General features: G+C 44.3%; 1 protein-coding gene across 1 annotated transcript in view; it reads left to right on the forward strand.

Annotated features, from left to right (window-relative positions):
- LOC115109271 (A disintegrin and metalloproteinase with thrombospondin motifs 20-like) overlaps window positions 1-22,922 on the forward strand; it is a 159,495-nt gene that overhangs the window by 93,453 nt on the left and 43,120 nt on the right. Inside the window, exons 17-24 of the mRNA XM_029633998.2 lie at window positions 2,090-2,256; window positions 2,409-2,538; window positions 4,403-4,529; window positions 6,242-6,452; window positions 6,719-6,883; window positions 7,631-7,801; window positions 9,519-9,746; window positions 10,531-10,695. Of these exons, the coding sequence (XP_029489858.2) occupies window positions 2,090-2,256; window positions 2,409-2,538; window positions 4,403-4,529; window positions 6,242-6,452; window positions 6,719-6,883; window positions 7,631-7,801; window positions 9,519-9,746; window positions 10,531-10,695 (1,364 nt within the window). The remainder of the gene's footprint in view (window positions 1-2,089; window positions 2,257-2,408; window positions 2,539-4,402; window positions 4,530-6,241; window positions 6,453-6,718; window positions 6,884-7,630; window positions 7,802-9,518; window positions 9,747-10,530; window positions 10,696-22,922) is intronic.

Consider the following 22,922-nt stretch of genomic DNA (forward strand, 5'->3'; position numbering starts at 1 on the left):
ACACTAAGTTGACTGTGCCTTTAAACAGCTTGGAAAATTCCAGAAAAAGATGTCATGTTTTTAGAAGCTTCTGACAGGCTAATTGACATAATTTGAGTCCATTGGAAGTGTACCTGTGGATGTATTTCAAGGCCTACCTTCAAATGCAGTGCCTCTTTGCTTGACATCATGGGAAAATCAAAAGAAATCAGCCAAGACTTCAGACAAAAAATTGTCGACCTCCACAAGTCTGGTTCATCCTTGGGAGCAATTTCCAAACGCCTGAAGGTACCACATTCATCTGTACTCTGGTATGATGGAACAAAAATAGAACTGTTTGGCCATAATGACCATCTTTATGTTTGGAGGAAAAAGGGGGAGGCTTGCAAGCCGAAGAACACCATCCCAACCGTGAAGCATGGGGGTGGCAGCATCATGTTGTCAGGAGGGTCGTTTGCTGCAGGAGGGACGGGTGCACTTCTCAAAATAGATGGCATCAAGAGGGAGGAAAATGATGTAGATATATTGAAGCAACATCTCAAGACATCAGTCAGGAAGTTAAAACTTGGTCGCAAATGGGTCTTCCAAATGGACAATGACCCCAAGCATATTTCCAAAGTTCTGGCACAATGGCTTAAGGACAACAAAGTCAAGGTATTGGAGTGGCCATTACCAAGCCTTGACCTCAATCATATAGAAAATTTGTGGGCAGAACTGAAAAAGCATGTGCGAGCAAGGAGGCCTAAAAACCTGACTCAGTTACACCAGCTCTGTCAGGAGGAATGGGACAAAATTCACCCAACTTATTGTGGGAAGCTTGTGGAAGGCTACCCAAAATGTTTGACCCAAGTTGAGCAATTTAAAGGCAATGCTACCAAATACTAATTGAGTGTATGTAAACTTCTGACCCACTGGGAACGTAATGAAATAAATAAAAGCTGAAATAAATCATTTATTCTATTATTCTGACATTTTTACATTCTTACTAGGATTAAATGTCAGGAATTGTGAAAACTGAGTTTTTATGTATTTGGCAAAGGTGTATGTAAACTTCCCACTTCAACTGTATGTGGAGGAAGCATGGCGGGGCCCGGAGCCAAATGAGCTAGAGGATAAGGGATAGCTGGGAAAGCAAACAGTGTGTCAGAACGAGAGGAAACTGAATGTGTGTAGAAAAGGTGTTAATTAGAGCCATGTGTAGCCAGGCCAGATGAAAGTGGATAGGGGCTGGGTGAGATGGGCAATGGCTGTGTTTGTGTGTGTGTGTGTGTGTGTGTGTGTGTGTGTGTGTGTGTGTGTGTGTGTGTGTGTGTGTGTGTGTTAGCCAATGCATTTTTCTCACTGCTGGAGGGTGCAGGTGATGACTGCCAGAAGAGGTGTTTTTGTCATTGGCCATCACACACCATACACACAGGCAGTCAGGGGTTAACGAGGACTAGCTGGGGTCCTCAGCTGGTAGTGTGCAGACTTGAGTGTAAACAAAGTAGTGCCTAGAGACCTAATCACACACATTGTTTCAACATGGGCTCTCTCACATTGTAATTACTACATATTTCACAGAACCATACTTCTTGTGTGTGTGTGTGTGTGTGTGTGTGTGTGTGTGTGTGTGTGTGTGTGTGTGTGTGTGTGTGTGTGTGTGTGTGTGTGTGTGTGTGTGTGTGTGTGTGTGTGTGTGTTGAAGGGGTAGTTGGTGTTTGCTTGGTAGTGTATAAACAAGGGTTTGTTCAGCATGTGTGAGCTTGTCGTTTGTGTGTTTTTATGCACTGGTTTGTATTTCAAGACAGTGGAACTACTTTGTTAACATTGTAATGCCAATCGTAAAGAGAGTCACGCAGTCTAACTCCAAATGGCTGCAATTCGGTGCCACCAATGTTTCAACATACCCCCTTGCAACAATGGCATTGCAGAACATTTTTGGTTTGAAGTCATTGAATGTTTACATACAGCTTGGAATGACAAAGCTACTTTCCCCCTCAAACGATTTTCCAAACCTGAAACCCAAAAACTCAAAAAGTATTTTGCAAAGAAAGCAGTTTTTATCCAATGTCTTGAGGCAATATTTTCTTTTTATTATTTATTTTTCCACTTTTCGTTTGTTTCCTTTCAGCTTTATCTGACAGCCATTCTAACTTTCTCCTGAATGGGAACTTTGTGGTGGCCATGTTCAAAAGGGAAATCCCCTTCAAGGGAACTGTCATTGAGTACAGCGGCTCAGACACCATTGAGGAGCGCATCAACTGCACTGAACGCATCGAGGAGGAACTCATCCTACAGGCAAGGCTGATGTCTCTGTCTCTTTGTCTCTCTCTCGCTCTTCTGTTTGTTTCTGCCTTTCTCTCTCTCTAGCGTTCTCTGTCCCATCTCCACCCTTCCCCCAACTCCCTTCTATATTGTTACAAGTATTTCCCATATCATTGTTGCCCTAGGTCCTGTGTGTGGGGAACCTGTACAACCCAGATGTGCGCTACTCCTTCAACATCCCCATCGAGGAGCACAGGGAACAGTTTGTGTGGGACCCCTCAGGCTCCTGGCTGGATTGTAGCCGCATGTGTCAGGGTAAGGTCATAGTCGTCCATCCAGTTACCCATGTGTCAAGATAAAGTCATAGTCATCCATTCAGTTACCCATGTGTCAAGGTAAAGTCATAGTCGTCCACCCAGTTACCCATGTATCAGAGTAAAGTCATAGTCGTCCACCCAGTTACCCATGTGTCAGGAGGGTAAAGTCATAGTCATCCACCCAGTTACCCATGTGTCAGGGTAAAGTCATAGTCATCCACCCAGTTACCCATGTGTCAGGGTAAAGTCATAGTCATTCACCCAGTTACCCATGTGTCAGGGTAAAGGGTAAAGTCATGTGTCAGGTCATGGTCATCAACCCAGTTACCCATGTGTCAGGGTAAAGTCAGTTACCCATGTATCAGAGTAAAGTCATAGTCGTCCACCCAGTTACCCATGTGTCAGTGTAAGGTCATGGTCATCCACCCAGTTACCCATGTGTCAGGGTAAAATCATTAACCGTCTACCCAGTTACCCATGTGTCAGGGTAAAGTCATAGTCATCCACGCAGTTACCCATGTGTCAGGTCATGGTCATCAACCCAGTTACCCATGTGTCAGGTCATGGTCATCCACCCAGTTACCCAAGTGTCAGGGTAAGGTCACAGTTGTCTACCCTGTTACCCATAGGTTTCAGGCTTCAGCCCCCAATGCTATTTTGACCCCCACACAGCATGAGTACTGAGTACCAACCCACCTCTCCTATAAATCAACCTACCTCCTCTCCTGTCAGCCCCTCTGCTCTGACCTGGTTGATCACATCCCAGTACACCTTCCTCCCCTTAGCCCTGAGCCTGCCCTCTAACCTTACTGAGCCAATTCATGTTTATTAGAATGGACAAAGCCATCAATCACATGACACCATTTACATTTTACCTTTAATTAACTAGGCAAGTCAGTTAAAGAACAAATTCTTATTTTCAATGACGGCCTAGGAGCAGTGGGTTACTCAATGAGAGGGGGCAGCACTGAGCTAGACTGCAACGTTACTTCCTGGAGTAGTTCAAACTGCAACAAGTTATGTCTTATGAGACGCCATCTTAACTGACTTCATTTGGCTTCAATGCACTATTGGATCTTCACATAGGAATGAATGGTGCGGCAGGTAGCCTAGTGGTTCGAGCGTTGGACTAATAACCAAAAGGTTGCAAGATCAAATCCTGAGCTGACCAGGTAAAAATCTGCAGTTGTTCAGGGGTAGAATGACAGATATTTACCTGGTCAGCTCGGGATTTGATCTTGCAACCTTTTGGAACTTCTACGGCTTCTATGAGAGGCAGGTTAGCGTTTCTCTTCATGAATCTTGTTCTGGAGGCAGCTCTGTAGTGTGGTCACTAGCTGGCACAGCCACAAAGTAATAGAATTTGATTTGAAACCTAACCCTAACCTTAAATTAAGACCAAAAAGCTATTTTCTGGTTCATGAAGTTTTACATTATAGCCAATTTTGACTTTGCAGCTGGCGTATCTAAGGGCAAATCGATCAGTTCTGCCACCAGGACAAGACAGACTAAAAGTCAACCTGCCAATGAGAGGGGGCAGTTGTTCTCCCCTGTTCTGAGCACACGAAATCTCTCCCGGAAGTTTCTCCTAGGACCAGGGGCTGAGACTTCCTGTGTCTCGCAGCACTCAGCATCATTAGCAGGATCCAGTTGAAGCAGTTTCATCCCATAACCCCTAATCCCATTTGGACTGGGACCCAATCGCAGAGAGTTAATTAAACAATTTAAAGGAGGGGGAAATGTGAACTTTGGCAGTCGATCCTAGCCAGATCGGATCTAATTCAAACATTCAAATCTTGCATGTGTGCGTTTGTGTGTGTGTGTGTGTTTGTGTGTGTGTGTGTGTTTGTGTGTCCGTGTAGGTGAACGACGGCGCAGGACTGTATGTGTGAGGAAGAGTGACCACCTGGGGGTTTCTGACCAGCGCTGTGAGCCTCTACCCCGTCCCAACGCTGCCACTGAGCCATGTAACACTGACTGTGAACTCAGGTAGATACACACACAACTTAACACACACACACTGTCACTATATATACAGTGCCTTGCGAAAGTATTCGGCCCCCTTGAACTTTGCGACCTTTTGCCACATTTCAGGCTTCAAACATAAAGATATAAAACTGTATTTTTTTGTGAAGAATCAACAACAAGTGGGACACAATCATGAAGTGGAACGACATTTATTGGATATTTCAAACTTTTTTAACAAATCAAAAACGGAAAAATTGGGCGTGCAAAATTATTCAGCCCCCTTAAGTTAATACTTTGTAGCGCCACCTTTTGCTGCGATTACAGCTGTAAGTCGCTTGGGGTATGTCTCTATCAGTTTTGCACATCGAGAGACTGACATTTTTTCCCATTCCTCCTTGCAAAACAGCTCGAGCTCAGTGAGGTTGGATGGAGAGCATTTGTGAACAGCAGTTTTCAGTTCTTTCCACAGATTCTCGATTGGATTCAGGTCTGGACTTTGACTTTGCCATTCTAACACCTGGATATGTTTATTTTTTAACCATTCCATTGTAGATTTTGCTTTATGTTTTGGATCTTTGTCTTGTTGGAAGACAAATCTCCGTCTCAGTCTCAGGTCTTTTGCAGACTCCATCAGATTTTCTTCCAGAATGGTCCTGTATTTGGCTCCATCCATCTTCCCATCAATTTTAACCATCTTCCCTGTCCCTGCTGAAGAAAAGCAGGCCCAAACCATGATGCTGCCACCACCATGTTTGACAGTGGGGATGGTGTGTTCAGGGTGATGTGCTGTGTTGCTTTTACACCAAACATAACGTTTTGCATTGTTGCCAAAATGTTCAATTTTGGTTTCATCTGACCAGAGCACCTTCTTCCACATGTTTGGTGTGTCTCCCAGGTGGCTTGTGGCAAACTTTAAACGACACTTTTTATGGATATCTTTAAGAAATGGCTTTCTTCTTGCCACTCTTCCATAAAGGCCAGATTTGTGCAATATACGACTGATTGTTGTCCTATGGACAGAGTCTCCCACTTCAGCTGTAGATCTCTGCAGTTCATCCAGAGTGATCATGGGCCTCTTGGCTGCATCTCTGATCAGTCTTCTCCTTGTATGAGCTGAAAGTTTAGAGGGACAGCCAGGTCTTGGTAGATTTGCAGTGGTCTGATACTCCTTCCATTTCAATATTATCGCTTGCACAGTGCTCCTTGGGATGTTTTAAGCTTGGGAAATCTTTTTGTATCCAAATCCGTCTTTAAACTTCTTCACAACAGTATCTCGGACCTGCCTGGTGTGTTCCCTGTTCTTCATGATGCTCTCTGCGCTTTTAACGGACCTCTGAGACTATCACAGTGCAGGTGCATTTATACGGAGACTTGATTACACACAGGTGGATTGTATTTATCATCATTAGTCATTTAGGTCAACATTGGATCATTCAGAGATCCTCACTGAACTTCTGGAGAGAGTTTGCTGCACTGAAAGTAAAGGGGCTGAATAATTTTGCACGCTCAATTTTTCAGTTTTTGATTTGTTAAAAAAGTTTGAAATATCCAATAAATGTCGTTCCACTTCATGATTGTGTCCCACTTGTTGATTCTTCACAAAACAAATACAGTTTTATATCTTTATGTTTGAAGCCTGAAATGTGGCAAAATGTCGCAATGTTCAAGGGGGCGAATACTTTCGCAAGGCACTGTATGTTAAACAGACACTAACCCATATAGGCTGTTTGCAGGTGGAATGTAGCAGGGAGGAGTGAGTGTTCTGCTAAGTGTGGCCCTGGTTACCGGACCATGGACGTGCAGTGTATGAGGTACAGCTTGCTGAAGAGGCAGAGTGAGAGGGTGGAGGGGAGGGCCTGTTCTGACCTACCTAAACCCCAGGCCAGGGAGGCCTGCCACGGGGACTGTCTGCTCAAGAGCTGGCAGTACAGCGCCTGGTCCCAGGTCAGTAGAAACTATAGTCAAAGACACACATCATTACAATACCAGTTTTCATGATGTGATGCTATTGCACATTGTCTTGAAAAGCAGCCCATTTTTTTTATTTAGTCTTCTCATGCATGACAGGTGTTATTATAAGTGGACATGTGATTTAGATTACAAGTAGTAGAGAGTATTTTGCACATGTTTGGTGCAGTGTTTTTGTTAGGCTTTTGTGCAGTACATGTTGAATGGTGAATCTAATGCTGAGTGTTGTGTGCATCATTCAGTGTTCTAAGACGTGTGGTCGTGGGGCCCGCACCAGGGACTCTTACTGTATGAACAATCTGGGGAGGAGACTGGTGGACAGGGAGTGCAGTGACTACCAGAGGATGGTCGCGGAGAGCTGCAACGACCAGGCCTGCCCTGACTGGTCAGCCAACGACTGGAGTGAGGTACAGGTCACACTTCACACACACAGTACACACACTCAACTACACACACACAGTGCAAACACACACATGCACACAACAGGACACACACTCAACTACACACACACAGTGCAAACACACACATGCACACACATGACACAAATTCACACTGTTACATTCACATCAATAAACACTTCTATAAACACACATAAATATATACACACTTTATGAAGTATATGCGTATTAATGTACACACATAATAAAACACACATAAATATAAACACTTTATAAAGTATATGCGTATTAATGTACACACATAATAAAACACACATAAATATATACACACTTTATGAAGTATATGCGTATTAATGTACACACATAATAAAACACACATAAATATACACACTTTATAAAGTATATGCGTATTGATGTAAACACATAATAAAGCACACACATACACACAACAGGACACACACACACACAGTGCAAACACACACATGCACACACATGACACAAATTCACACACTGTTACATTCACATCAATAAACGCTTCTATAAACACACGTAAATATATACACACTTTATAAAGTATATGTGTATTGATGTAAACGCATCTCATTTGCTCTAACATGCACACACACTTTGAGGATAACATTTTACACACACAATCACACAATGTTCCTCCCCCCCACACACACCCTTCATAACACATATACTTTATTAGTCTTCCTCCCTCACCCTGACCCTATCTCTCCTCCTGTCCCCTCCCAGTGCTTGGTGACGTGTGGGAAGGGGATGAGGCACAGGCAGGTATCCTGTAGTGTGGGGGTAGGAGAGGAGAATCTGAGTGAACACTTCTGTGACCCCAACACCAAGCCTCTAGCCGTGGGGAGCTGTGAGCTGCCAGATTGTGCCTCCTGGCAGGTCGGAGTCTGGGGACCGGTGAGTCCAGATGGATGGATCTGCACGTGCCTGTGTCTGACAGATTCAGGTTCTCCTGTGGTTGAATCTTTGTGATTGAATAGGAATGAATGTGCAGGAATCAATGTTCAAGTGTGTAACATTGTAGTGTGTGTTATTTATGTGTCTGGCTGCATGTGTGCTCTGCACATACATCCCCTTCCTTCCCAGTGTGTATCTGTGGTGTGTATCTGTGTGTGGGGTCAGATTTACTCCGACAGGATATGAGGGCAGAGTGAGAGCGCTAGGGGAGGAAATGTCATCTCAAGTCAGAGCACACCACTCCACAACTCACCACACTATCAGGTCCCCCCACTGCCTTAGACGGAGCCGTACACACACAGACCCTGTAAGTCTGCTAGTCCAATACTTCCTCAGCCTATATACACGCACCTTGTCTGGTGTGCACAAGCCAGTATGGCAGGAATGAATGGATGAATGAATGTCTTTGACCATTCATTGACTCAACATGATAGTTCCATTGACAGAGCTGGTATACAGTATATATGGCTGTTCATTCCTGTGTAATCACAATCTACTGCCCAAATCCTGCAGCAGTTCCTCCACCAAATGTGTGTACATTACAATTGGCTCAGAACAGGGCAGCACGGCTGGCCCTTGAATGTACACAGAGAGCTAATATAAATAATATGCACGTCAATCTCTCCTGGCTCAAAATGGAGGAGAGATTGACTTGGAGGAGAGATTGAGGCATTGACATGTTGAATGCACCGAGCTGTGTGTTTGAACGACTGGCACACATGCAAACCCCACAAGACATGCCACAAGAGGTCTCTTCACAGTACAGAACAGACTATGGAAGGCACACAGTACTAAATAGAGCCATGACTACATGGACTCTATTACACATCAAGTAACTCATGCAAGCAGTAAAAACGGATACACATACACCTTATGGAACAGCGGGGACTGTGAATCAACACAAACATAGGCACAGACACATGCATACAAACACACGATACCATACGTACTATACACACACGTACACATGTATTTGGTGTTGTAGATATGTGGTAGTAGAGTTGGGGCCTGAGGGCACACCACTTAATGTGTTGTAAAATCTGTTGTGAATGAATTATATTTTTTATAAGTGCCTTAATTTTTCCGGACCCCAGAATGAGTAGCTGCTGCCGTGGGGATCCATAATAAAGACACATACATTCATTTAGCAGATGTTCTTATCCAGAACGATGTAAAGGAGAAACCCGCCGCCCCACTAGGCTACCTGCCGCCCCACTAGGCTACCTGCCGCCCCACTAGGCTACCTGCCGCCCCACTAGGCTACCTGCCGCCCCACCAGGCTACCTGCCGCCCCACCAGGCTACCTGCCGCCCCACTAGGCTACCTGCCGCCCCACTAGGCTACCTGCCGCCCCACTAGGCTACCTGCCGCCCCACCAGGCTACCTGCCGCCCCACTAGGCTACTTGCCGCCCCACCAGGCTACCTGCCGCTCCGTTAGCAGAGATCTGGGGGAGAGGGTGGGTGTCTGGGAAGTAGTAGGGTTCAACTACATTAAGTTAGACTGCGCTTGGCTGGGCTAGACTATGTGAGCTGAGTTAAAATTGCATCCTTCCTTGAAGTAGAACACTGATCTGCCAAGGTTTTACTGTCAATCCTTTTGGAGCCTCAGGCCATCATCTGACCCTGTGTGTGTCTCTCCTGTGTGTGTTGTTGCAGTGTGCAGTGACGTGTGGCCATGGTTACCAGATGCGGGCTGTGAGGTGTGTGTCAGGGTTGTATGGGGACACGGTAGATGACAGGAAGTGTAACGCAGCATCCAGACCCAGGGACAGCCAGGACTGTGAGATGGCACCGTGTCCCTGGGCCTCTCCTCAACACAGCACCGTCCGCCCTGACACCTCTGGTCTGCTCCTCACACAGTGGAGATATGGCTCCTGGACCACAGTGAGCACTGCAACCGCGCACACGCACTAATAGGTTTATGAACACTCTCGTACAGTAGCTCTCTCTGCCTCGCCATTACTACCCCTCTGACTATACATGTCTGATTCACTGGTCTGTAGAATGCAGCACTGCTCAGCCTCACACACACACACTCCCTCACCCTGGTGTTTTGCATTGTTGCCCAGTGCAAATGAAAAAACAGATCTCTGTCTAAACATGAGGCTTTGGTTTCAAACATGAATCTCAGTTTGTCTGTATGTCTGTCAGAGAGGCTGTGAGCTCGCATGTCAAAGAGGAGGCTAGCGCAAGTGTGATCCCTCTGAAAAAACACACATACATTCCACTCAGGAGCGATACTGCCATCCTCTCCTGTAAAGTCATGGGCAATTTGGTGTAATTGATATGATTGTGATATTTACATGTGTATTTCAGATGGTGTCTTTAGATCTCAGTAGGTATTCACCCCTTGGTAAAGTTGACTCTGTCCTCCTGTTGAGTTTGCCCAGGTGCAGCTAGAATATCACCAGGTGAAAACCTCATGGAGGAGTCTGGTTAGAACATATAGAGACAGAGTACAAATGATTCATTTTAATGCATTTGTCACAGAGTGTCTGAGCTGGTGGCTTAAAATGTAACCTTTATCAGTTCATTGAAAATAGACTTGTTATGCACACATCTTCAATGAAACACATCAGCCAGTAAGAGTTCATGTAAAGTGTGTAAGTGTGACACATTGTAACTCTAATCTTGAATGTTTGTGGGTTCCTCTGTGTGTCTGTCTCAGTGCTCTGTCTCCTGTGGGAAGGGGAAGCGTGCCCGCTATGTCAGCTGTCGGGACGCCCAGGGTGGAGTGGCAGACGAGTCCTACTGTGCCCATCTGCCCCGGCCCCCAGAATCCTCAGCCTGCTTCAGCTCGTGTGGCCAGTGGAGCTCCCGGGAGTGGTCTCCTGTATGTTACAGTTGTTGTCATTTTTTAAACCCCATTACTTTTATAAGTATAAATATGTATGAGCAGCTATTATGTCTTTACTACTCAAATAATGCATGACTTATTATTATTTTTTTGCTATGTTCTCTGCCCAGTGTTCAGTGATCTGACCTTGTGTCTATTGTTTCCCCAGTGTTCAGGGATATGACCTTGTGTCTATTGTTTCCCCAGTGTTCAGTGATATGACCTTGTGTCTATTGTTTCCCCAGTGTTCAGTGATATGACCTTGTGTCTATTGTTTCCCCAGTGTTCAGTGATCTGACCTTGTGTCTATTGTTTGTAAGTCGCTCTGGATAAGAGCGTCTGCTAAATGACTTAAATGTAAATGTAAATGTTTCCCCAGTGTTCAGTGATATGACCTTGTGTCTATTGTTTCCCCAGTGTTCAGTGATCTGACCTTGTGTCTATTGTTTCCCCAGTGTTCAGTGATCTGACCTTGTGTCTATTGTTTCCTCAGTGTTCAGTGATATGGCCTTGTGTCTATTGTTTCCCCAGTGTTCAGTGATCTGACCTTGTGTCTATTGTTTCCCCAGTGTTCAGTGATCTGACCTTGTGTCTATTGTTTCCCCAGTGTTCAGTGATCTGACCTTGTGTCTATTGTTTCCCCAGTGTTCAGTGATATGACCTTGTGTATATTGTTTCCCCAGTGTTCAGTGATCTGACCTTGTGTCTATTGTTTCCCCAGTGTTCAGGGATATGACCTTGTGTCTATTGTTTCCCCAGTGTTCAGTGATATGACCTTGTGTCTATTGTTTCCCCAGTGTTCAGTGATCTGACCTTGTGTCTATTGTTTCCCCAGTGTTCAGTGATCTGACCTTGTGTCTATTGTTTGTAAGTCGCTCTGGATAAGAGCGTCTGCTAAATGACTTAAATGTAAATGTAAATGTTTCCCCAGTGTTCAGTGATATGACCTTGTGTCTATTGTTTCCCCAGTGTTCAGTGATCTGACCTTGTGTCTATTGTTTCCCCAGTGTTCAGTGATCTGACCTTGTGTCTATTGTTTCCTCAGTGTTCAGTGATATGGCCTTGTGTCTATTGTTTCCCCAGTGTTCAGTGATCTGACCTTGTGTCTATTGTTTCCCCAGTGTTCAGTGATCTGACCTTGTGTCTATTGTTTCCCCAGTGTTCAGTGATCTGACCTGTGTCTATTGTTTCCCAGTGTTCAGTTTCCCCAGTGTTCAGTGATATGACCTTGTGTCTATTGTTTCCCCAGTGTTCAGTGATATGACCTTGTGTCTATTGTTTCCCCAGTGTTCAGTGATCTGACCTTGTGTCTATTGTTTCCCCAGTGTTCAGTGATCTGATATTGACCTTGATATGGCCTTGTGTCTATTGTTTCCCCAGTGTTCAGTGATCTGACCTTGTGTCTATTGTTTCCCCAGTGTTCAGTGATATGACCTTGTGTCTATTGTTTCCCCAGTGTTTTATGACCCCCAGTGTTCAGTGATCTGACCTTGTGTCTATTGTTTGACCCCAGTGTTCAGTGATCTGACCTTGTGTCTATTGTTTCCCCAGTGTGACCTTGTGTCTATTGTTTCCCCAGTGTTCAGTGATATGACCTTGTGTCTATTGTTTCAGTGTTCAGTGATATGACCTTGTGTCTATTGTTTCCCAGTGTTCAGTGATATGACCTTGTGTCTATTGTTTCCCCAGTGTTCAGTGATCTGACCTTGTGTCTATTGTTTCCCCAGTGTTCAGTGATCTGACCTTGTGTCTATTGTTTCCCCAGTGTTCAGTGATCTGACCTTGTGTCTATTGTTTCCCCAGTGTTCAGTGATATGACCTTGTGTCTATTGTTTCCAGTGTTCCAGTGTTTTCCCCAGTGATGATGACCTTGTGTCTATTGTTTCCCCAGTGTTCAGTGATCTGACCTTGTGTCTATTGTTTCCCCAGTGTTCAGTGATTGACCTTGTGTCTATTGTTTCCCCAGTGTTCCTGAGTGTTCAGTGATATGACCTTGTGTCTATTGTTTCCCCAGTGTTCAGTGATCTGACCTTGTGTCTATTGTTTCCCCAGTGTTCAGTGACCTTGTGTCTGACCTTGTGTCTATTGTTTCCCCAGTGTTCAGTGATATGACCCTTCCCAGTGTCTGATTGTTTCCCCAGTGTTCAGTGATCTGACCTTGTGTCTATTGTTTCCCCAGTGTTCAGTGATCTGACCTTGTGTCTATTGTTTCCCCAGTGTTCAGTGATCTGACCTTGTGTCTATTGTTTCCCCAGTGTTCAGTTTGACCTTGTGTCTATTGTTTCCCCAGTGTTCAGTGATATGACCTTGTGTCTATTGTTTCCCCAGTGTTCAGTGATACCTTGTGACCAGTGTTGTGTCTATTGTTTCCCCAGTGTTCAGTGATCTGACCTTGTGTTCTGATTGTTTCCCCAGTGTTCAGTGATCTGACCTTGTGTCTATTGTTTGTGTTCTGATTGTTTCCCCAGTGTTCAGTGATGACCTTGTGTCTATTGTTTCCCCAGTGTTCAGTGATATGACCTTGTGTCTATTGTTTCCCCAGTGTTCAGTGATCTGACCTTGTGTCTATTGTTTCCCCAGTGTTCAGTGATGACCTTGTGACAGTGTTCAGTGATTGTGTCTATTGTTTCCCCAGTGTTCAGTGATATGACCTTGTGTCTATTGTTTCCCCAGTGTTCAGTGATATGACCTTGTGTCTATTGTTTCCCCAGTGTTCAGTGATCTGACCTTGTGTCTATTGTTTCCCCAGTGTTCAGTGTGATCTGACCTTGTGTCTATTGTTTCCCAGTGTTCAGTGATCTGACCTTGTGTCTATTGTTTCCCCCAGTGTTCAGTGATCTATTGACCTTGTGTCTATTGTCTATTTTTCCCAGTGTTCAGTGATATGACCTTGTGTCTAATGTTTCCCCAGTGTTCAGTGATATGACCTTGTGTCTATTGTTTCCCCAGTGTTCAGTGATCTGACCTTGTGTCTATTGTTTCTCCAGTGTTCAGTGATCTGACCTTGTCTATTGTTTCCCCAGTGTTCAGTGATTGTTTCTATTGTTTCCCCAGTGTTCAGTGATCTGACCTTGTGTCTATTGTTTCCCCAGTGTTCAGTGATATGACCTTGTGTCTATTGTTTCCCCAGTGTTCAGTGATCTGACCTTGTGTCTATTGTTTCCCCAGTGTTCAGTGATCTGACCTTGTGTCTATTGTTTCCCCAGTGTTCAGTGATCTGACCTTGTGTCTATTGTTTCCCCAGTGTTCAGTGATCTGACCTTGTGTCTATTGTTTCCCCAGTGTTCAGTGATATGACCTTGTGTCTGATTGTCTGTGTTTTGACCTTGTGTCTATTGTTTCCCCAGTGTTCAGTGATATGACCTTGTGTCTATTGTTTCCCCAGTGTTCAGTGATCTGACCTTGTGTCTATTGTTTCCCCAGTGTTCAGTGATCTGACCTTGTGTCTATTGTTTCCCCAGTGTTCAGTGATATGACCTCTGTCTATTGTTTCCCCAGTGTTCAGTGATATGACCTTGTGTCTATTGTTTCCCCAGTGTTCAGTGATATGACCTTGTGTCTATTGTTTCCCCAGTGTTCAGTGATCTGACCTTGTGTCTATTGTTTCCCCAGTGTTCAGTGATCTGACCTTGTGTTCTATTGTTTCCTCAGTGTCTATTGTTTCCCCAGTGTTCAGTGATATGACCTTGTGTCTATTGTTTCCCCAGTGTTGTGATCTGACCTTGTGTCTATTGTTTCCCCAGTGTTCAGTGATCTGACCTTGTGTCTATTGTTTGTTTGACCTTGTGTCTATTGTTTCCCCAGTGTTCAGTGATCTGACCTTGTGTCTATTGTTTCCCCAGTGTTCAGTGATCTGACCTTGTGTCTATTGTTTCCCCAGTGTTCAGTGATATGACCTTGTGTCTATTGTTTCCCCAGTGTTCAGTGATATGACCTTGTGTCTATTGTTTCCCAGTGTTCAGTGATCTGACCTTGTGTCTATTGTTTCCCCAGTGTTCAGTGATCTGACCTTGTGTCTATTGTTTCCCAGTGTTCAGTGATATGACCTTGTGTCTATTGTTTCCCCAGTGTTCAGTGATCTGACCTTGTGTCTATTGTTTCCCCAGTGTTCAGTGATCTGACCTTGTGTCTATTGTTTCCCAGTGTTCAGTGATATGACCTTGTGTCTATTGTTTCCCCAGTGTTCAGTGATATGAGTGTCTATTGTTTCCCCAGTGTTCAGTGATGACCTTGTGTCTATTGTTTCCCCAGTGTTCAGTGATCTGACCTTGTGTCTATTGTTTCCCCAGTGTTCAGTGATATGACCTTGTGTCTATTGTTTCCCCAGTGTTCAGTGATCTGACCAGTGATCTGACCTTGTCTATTGTTTCTCCAGTGTTCAGTCTGACCTTGTGTCTATTGTTTCCCCAGTGTTCAGTGATCTGACCTTGTGTCTTGTGAGTGTTCTTGTGTCTATTGTTTCCCCAGTGTTCAGTGATCTGACCTTGTGTCTATTGTTTCCCCAGTGTTCAGTGATCTGACCTTGTGTCTATTGTTTCCCCAGTGTTCAGTGATATGACCTTGTGTCTATTGTTTCCCCAGTGTTCAGTGATATGACCTTGTGTCTATTGTTTCCCCAGTGTTCAGTGTGACCTTGTGTCTATTGTTTCCCAGTGTTCTGACCTTGTGTCTAGTGTTGTTTGACCCATTGTGTTCAGTGATCTGACCTTGTGTCTATTGTTTCCCCAGTGTTCAGTGATCTGACCTTGTGTCTATTGTTTCCCCAGTGTTCAGTGATATGACCTTGTGTCTATTATTTCCCCAGTGTTCAGTGATATGACCTTGTGTCTATTGTTTCCCCAGTGTTCAGTGATATGACCTTGTGTCTATTGTTTCCCCAGTGTTCAGTGATCTGACCTTGTGTCTATTGTTTCCCCAGTGTTCAGTGATCTGACCTTGTGTCTATTGTTTCCCCAGTGTTCAGTGATCTGACCTTGTGTCTATTGTTTCCCCAGTGTTCAGTGATATGACCTTGTGTCTATTGTTTCCCCAGTGTTCAGTGATATGACCTTGTGTCTATTGTTTTCCCAGTCTTCAGTGATATGACCTTGTGTCTAATGTTTCCCCAGTGTTCAGTGATATGACCTTGTGTCTATTGTTTCCCCAGTGTTCAGTGATCTGACCTTGTGTCTATTGTTTCTCCAGTGTTCAGTGATCTGACCTTGTGTCTATTGTTTCCCCAGTGTTCAGTGATCTGACCTTGTGTCTATTGTTTCCCCAGTGTTCAGTGATCTGACCTTGTGTCTATTGTTTCCCCAGTGTTCAGTGATATGACCTTGTGTCTATTGTTTCCCCAGTGTTCAGTGATCTGACCTTGTGTCTATTGTTTCCCCAGTGTTCAGTGATATGACCTTGTGTCTATTGTTTCCCCAGTGTTCAGTGATATGACCTTGTGTCTATTGTTTCCCCAGTGTTCAGTGATCTGACCTTGTGTCTATTGTTTCCCCAGTGTTCAGTGATATGACCTTGTGTCTATTGTTTCCCCAGTGTTCAGTGATCTGACCTTGTGTCTATTGTCTATTGTTTGATCTGACCCAGTGTTCAGTGATCTGACCTTGTGTCTATTGTTTCCCAGTGTTCAGTGATATTGCCCAGTGTCTATTGTTTCCCCAGTGTTCAGTGATCTGACCTTGTGTCTATTGTTTCCCCAGTGTTCAGTGATCTGACCTTGTGTCTATTTCCCCAGTGTTCAGTGATCTGACCTTGTGTCCCAGTGTTCAGTGATATGACCTTGTGTCTATTGTTTCCCCAGTGTTCAGTGATATGACCTTGTGTCTATTGTTTCCCCAGTGTTCAGTGATCTGACCTTGTGTCTATTGTTTCCCCAGTGTTCAGTGATCTGACCTTGTGTCTATTGTTTCCCCAGTGTTCAGTGATCTGACCTTGTGTCTATTGTTTCCCCAGTGTTCAGTGATCTGACCTTGTGTCTATTGTTTCCCCAGTGTTCAGTGATCTGACCTTGTGTCTATTGTTTCCCCAGTGTTCAGTGATATGACCTTGTGTCTATTGTTTCCCCAGTGTTCAGTGATATGACCTTGTGTCTATTGTTTCCCCAGTGTTCAGTGATCTGACCTTGTGTCTATTGTTTCCCAGTGTTCAGTGTTCAGTGATCTGACCTTGTGTCTATTGTTTCCCCAGTGTTCAGTGTTCTGACCTTGTGTCTATTGTTTCCCCAGTGTTCTGACCTTGTGTCTATTGTTTCCCCAGTGTTCAGTGATATGACCTATTGTTTGTGTCTGATTGTTTCCCCAGTGTTCAGTGATCTGACCTTGTGTCTATTGTTTCCCCAGTGTTCAGTTCTGAGTGATCAGTGATATGACCTTGTGTCTATTGTTTCCCCAGTGTTCAGTGATATGACCTTGTGTCTATTGTTTCCCCAGTGTTCAGTGATCTGACCTTGTGTCTATTGTTTGTTTCAGTGATCTGACCTTGTGTCATTGTTTCCCCAGTGTTCAGTGATCTGACCTTGTGTCTATTGTTTCCCCAGTGTTCAGTGATCTGACCTTGTGTCTATTGTTTCCCCAGTGTTCAGTGATATGACCTTGTGTCTATTGTTTCCCAGTGTTCAGTGATATGACCTTGTGTCTATTGTTTCCCCAGTGTTCAGTGATCTGACCTTGTGTCTATTGTTTCCCCAGTGTTCAGTGATCTGACCTTGTGTCTATTGTTTCCCCAGTGTTCAGTGATCTGACCTTGTGTCTATTGTTTCCCCAGTGTTCAGTGATATGACCTTGTGTCTATTGTTTCCCCAGTGTTCCACCAGTTGTGATCTATTGTTTCCCCAGTGTTCAGTGATCTGACCTTGTGTCTATTGTTTCCCCAGTGTTCAGTGATCTGACCTTGTGTCTATTGTTTCCCCAGTGTTCAGTGATCTGACCTTGTGTCTATTGTTTCCCAGTGTTCAGTGATCTGACCTTGTGTCTATTGTTTCCCCAGTGTTCAGTGATCTGACCTTGTGTCTATTGTTTCCCCAGTGTTCAGTGATATGACCTTGTGTCTATTGTTTCCCCAGTGTTCAGTGATATGACCTTGTGTCTATTGTTTCCCCAGTGTTCAGTGATCTGACCTTGTGTCTATTGTTTCCCCAGTGTTCAGTGATATGACCTTGTGTCTATTGTTTCCCCAGTGTTCAGTGATCTGACCTTGTGTCTATTGTTTCCCCAGTGTTCAGTGATCTGACCTTGTGTCTATTGTTTCCCCAGTGTTCAGTGATCTGACCTTGTGTCTATTGTTTCCCCAGTGTTCAGTGATATGACCTTGTGTCTATTGTTTCCCAGTGTTCAGTGATATGACCTTGTGTCTATTGTTTCCCCAGTGTTCAGTGATCTGACCTTGTGTCTATTGTTTCAGTGTTCAGTGATCTGACCTTGTGTCTATTGTTTCCCCAGTGTTCAGTGATCTGACCTTGTGTCTATTGTTTCCCCAGTGTTCAGTGATCTGACCTTGTGTCTATTGTTTCCCCAGTGTTCAGTGATCTGACCTTGTGTCTATTGTTTCCCCAGTGTTCAGTGATCTGACCTTGTGTCTATTGTTTCCCCAGTGTTCAGTGATCTGACCTTGTGTCTATTGTTTCCCCAGTGTTCAGTGATATGACCTTGTGTCAGTGTTCAGTGATCTGACCTTGTGTCTATTGTTTCCCCAGTGTTCAGTGATCTGACCTTGTGTCTATTGTTTCCCCAGTGTTCAGTGATATGACCTTGTGTCTATTGTTCCCCAGTGTTCAGTGATCTGACCTTGTGTTCCCCAGTGTTCAGTGATATGACCTTGTGTCTATTGTTTCCCCAGTGTTCAGTGATATGACCTTGTGTCTATTGTTTCCCCAGTGTTCAGTGATATGACCTTGTGTCTATTGTTTCCCCAGTGTTCAGTGATCTGACCTTGTGTCTATTGTTTCCCCAGTGTTCAGTGATCTGACCTTGTGTCTATTGTTTCCCCAGTGTTCAGTGATCTGACCTTGCTGTCTATTGTTTCCCCCAGTGTTCAGTGATATGACCTTGTGTCTATTGTTTCCCCAGTGTTCAGTGATCTGACCTTGTGTCTATTGTTTCCCCAGTGTTCAGTGATCTGATCTGACCTTGTGTCTATTGTTTCCCCAGTGTTCAGTGATCTGACCTTGTGTCTATTGTTTCCCCAGTGTTCAGTGATATGACCTTGTGTCTATTGTTTCCCCAGTGTTCAGTGATCTGACCTTGTGTCTATTGTTTCCCCAGTGTTCAGTGACCTTGTGACCAGTGATCTGACCTTGTGTCTATTGTTTCCCCAGTGTTCAGTGTGACCTTGTGTCTATTGTTTCCCCAGTGTTCAGTGATCTGACCTTGTGTCTATTGTTTCCCCAGTGTTCAGTGATCTGACCTTGTGTCTATTGTTTCCCCAGTGTTCAGTGATCTGACCTTGTGTCTATTGTTTCCCCAGTGTTCAGTGATATGACCTTGTGTCTATTGTTTCCCCAGTGTTCAGTGATCTGACCTTGTGTCTATTGTTTCCCCAGTGTTCAGTGATATGACCTTGTGTCTATTGTTTCCCCAGTGTTCAGTGATCTGACCTTGTGTCTATTGTTTCCCCAGTGTTCAGTGATCTGACCTTTGTGTATTGTTTCCCCAGTTTCCCCAGTGTTCAGTGATCTGACCTTGTGTCTATTGTTTCCCAGTGTTCAGTGATCTGACCTTGTGTCTATTGTTTCCCCAGTGTTCAGTGATCTGACCTTGTGTCTATTGTTTCCCCAGTGTTCAGTGATCTATTGACCCCAGTGTTCAGTGATGACCTTGTGTCTATTGTTTCCCCAGTGTTCAGTGATGACCTTGTGACAGTGTTCAGTGATCTGACCTTGTGTCTATTGTTTCCCCAGTGTTCAGTGATATGACCTTGTGTCAGTGATTGTTTCCCAGTGTTCAGTGATATGACCTTGTGTCTATTGTTTCCCCAGTGTTCAGTGATCTGACCTTGTGTTCAGTGATTGTTTCCCCAGTGTTCAGTGATCTGACCTTGTGTCTATTGTTTCCCCAGTGTTCAGTGATCTGACCTTGTGTCTATTGTTTCCCCAGTGTTCAGTGATATGACCTTGTGTCTATTGTTTTCCCAGTCTTCAGTGATATGACCTTGTGTCTAATGTTTCCCCAGTGTTCAGTGATATGACCTTGTGTCTATTGTTTCCCCAGTGTTCAGTGATCTGACCTTGTGTCTATTGTTTCTCGTGTTCAGTGTTCAGTGATCTGACCTTGTGTCTATTGTTTCCCCAGTGTTCAGTGATCTGACCTGTGTCTATTGTTTCAGTGATCTGACCTTGTGTCTATTGTTTCCCCAGTGTTTCCCCAGTGTTCAGTGATCTGACCTTGTGTCTATTGTTTTCCCCAGTGTTGTGATTGACCTTGTGTCTATTGTTTCCCCAGTGTTCAGTGATCTGACCTTGTGTCTATTGTTTCCCCAGTGTTCAGTGATCTGACCTTGTGTCTATTGTTTCCCCAGTGTTCAGTGATCTGACCTTGTGTCTATTGTTTCCCCAGTGTTCAGTGATATGACCTTGTGTCTATTGTTTCCCCAGTGTTCAGTGATATGACCAGTGTTTGTGTCTATTGTTTCCCCAGTGTTCAGTGATATGACCTTGTGTCTATTGTTTCCCCAGTGTTCAGTTTGACCTTGTGTCTATTGTTTCCCCAGTGTTCAGTGATATGACCTTGTGTCAGTGTTCAGTGATATGACCTTGTGTCTATTGTTTCCCAGTGTTCAGTGATCTGACCTTGTGTCTATTGTTTCCCAGTGTTCAGTGATCTGACCTTGTGTCTATTGTTTCCCCAGTGTTCAGTGATCTGACCTTGTGTCTATTGTTTCCCCAGTGTTCAGTGATCTGACCTTGTGTCTATTGTTTCCCCAGTTTCAGTGATCTGACCTTGTGTCTATTGTTATCCCCAGTGTTCAGTGATCTGACCTTGTGTCTATTGTTTCCCAGTGTTCAGTGTTCAGTGTGATATGACCTTGTGTCTATTGTTTCCCCAGTGTTCAGTGATCTGACCTTGTGTCTATTGTTTCCCCAGTGTTCAGTGATCTGACCTTGTGTCTATTGTTTCCCCAGTGTTCAGTGATCTGACCTTGTGTCTATTGTTTCCCCAGTGTTCAGTGATCTGACCTTGTGTCTATTGTTTCCCCAGTGTTCAGTGTCTTGTGTCTATTGTTTCCCCAGTGTTCAGTGATATGACCTTGTGTCTATTGTTTCCCCAGTGTTCAGTGATCTGACCTTGTGTCTATTGTTTGACCCCAGTGTTCAGTGATCTGACCTTGTGTCTATTGTTTCCCCAGTGTTCAGTGATATGACCTTGTGTCTATTGTTTCCCCAGTGTTCAGTGATATGACCTTGTGTCTATTGTTTCCCCAGTGTTCAGTGATCTGACCTTGTGTCTATTGTTTCCCCAGTGTTCAGTGATATGACCTTGTGTCTATTGTTTCCCCAGTGTTCAGTGATCTGACCTTGTGTCTATTGTTTCCCCAGTGTTCAGTGATCTGACCTTGTGTCTATTGTTTCCCCAGTGTTCAGTGATATGACCTTGTGTCTATTGTTTCCCAGTGTTCAGTGATATGACCTTGTGTCTATTGTTTCCAGTGTTCAGTGATCTGACCTTGTGTCTATTGTTTCCCCAGTGTTCAGTGATCTGACCTTGTGTCTATTGTTTCCCCAGTGTTGTGACCTTGTGTCTATTGTTTCCCCAGTGTTCAGTGATATGACCTTGTGTCTATTGTTTCCCCAGTGTTCAGTGATATGACCTTGTGTCTATTGTTTGTTTCCCCAGTGTTCAGTGATATGACCTTGTGTCTATTGTTTCCCCAGTGTTCAGTGATCTGACCTTGTGTCTATTGTTTCCCCAGTGTTCAGTGATCTGACCTTGTGTCTATTGTTTCCCCAGTGTTCAGTGATCTGACCTTGTGTCTATTGTTTCCCCAGTGTTCAGTGATCTGACCTTGTGTCTATTGTTTCCCCAGTGTTCATATGACCTTGTGTCTATTGTTTCAGTGTTCAGTGATCTGACCTTGTGTCTATTGTTTCCCCAGTGTTCAGTGATCTGACCTTGTGTCTATTGTTTCCCCAGTGTTCAGTGATCTGACCTTGTGTCTATTGTTTCCCCCCAGTGTTCAGTGATGATGACCTTGTGTCTATTGTTTCCCCCCAGTGTTCAGTGATGATGACCTTGTGTCTATTGTTTCCCCAGTGTTCAGTGATCTGACCTTGTGTCTATTGTTTCCCCAGTGTTCAGTGATCTGACCTTGTGTCTATTGTTTCCCCAGTGTTCAGTGATATGACCTTGTGTCTATTGTTTCCCCAGTGTTCAGTGATATGACCTTGTGTCTATTGTTTCCCCCCAGTGTTTCAGTGATATGACCTTGTGTCTATTGTTTCCCCAGTGTTCAGTGATATGACCTTGTGTCTCCCCATTGTTTGACCTTGTGTCCCAGTGTTCAGTGATCTGACCTTGTGTCTATTGTTTCTAGTGTTGTGATTGACCTTGTGTCTATTGTTTCCCCAGTGTTCAGTGATCTGACCTTGTGTCTATTGTTTCCCCAGTGTTCAGTGATCTGACCTTGTGTCTATTGTTTCCCAGTGTTCAGTGATCTGACCTTGTGTCTATTGTTTCCCCAGTGTTCAGTGATCTGACCTTGTGTCTATTGTTTCCCCAGTGTTCAGTGATATGACCCAGTGTTCAGTGATATGACCTTGTGTCTATTGTTTCTATTGTTTCCCCAGTGTTCAGTGATATGACTTGTGTCTATTGTTTCCCCAGTGTTCTGATTGTTTCCCCAGTGTTCAGTGATATGACCTTGTGTCTATTGTTTCCCCAGTGTTCAGTGATCTGACCTTGTGTCTATTGTTTCCCCAGTGTTCAGTGATCTGACCTTGTGTCTATTGTTTCCCCAGTGTTCAGTGATATGACCTTGTGTCTATTGTTTCCCAGTGTTCAGTGATATGAGTGTTCAGTGATCTGACCTTGTGTCTATTGTTTCCCCAGTGTTCAGTGATCTGACCTTGTGTCTATTGTTTCCCCAGTGTTCAGTGATCTGAGTCTATTGTTTCAGTGTTCAGTGATCTGACCTTGTGTCTATTGTTTCCCCAGTGTTCAGTGATATGACCTTGTGTCTATTGTTTCCCCAGTGTTCAGTGATCTGACCTTGTGTCTATTGTTTCCCCAGTGTTCAGTGATCTG

This window comes from Oncorhynchus nerka, linkage group LG25 (assembly GCF_034236695.1).
Source record: "Oncorhynchus nerka isolate Pitt River linkage group LG25, Oner_Uvic_2.0, whole genome shotgun sequence".
Taxonomy (NCBI): Eukaryota; Metazoa; Chordata; class Actinopteri; order Salmoniformes; family Salmonidae; genus Oncorhynchus; species Oncorhynchus nerka.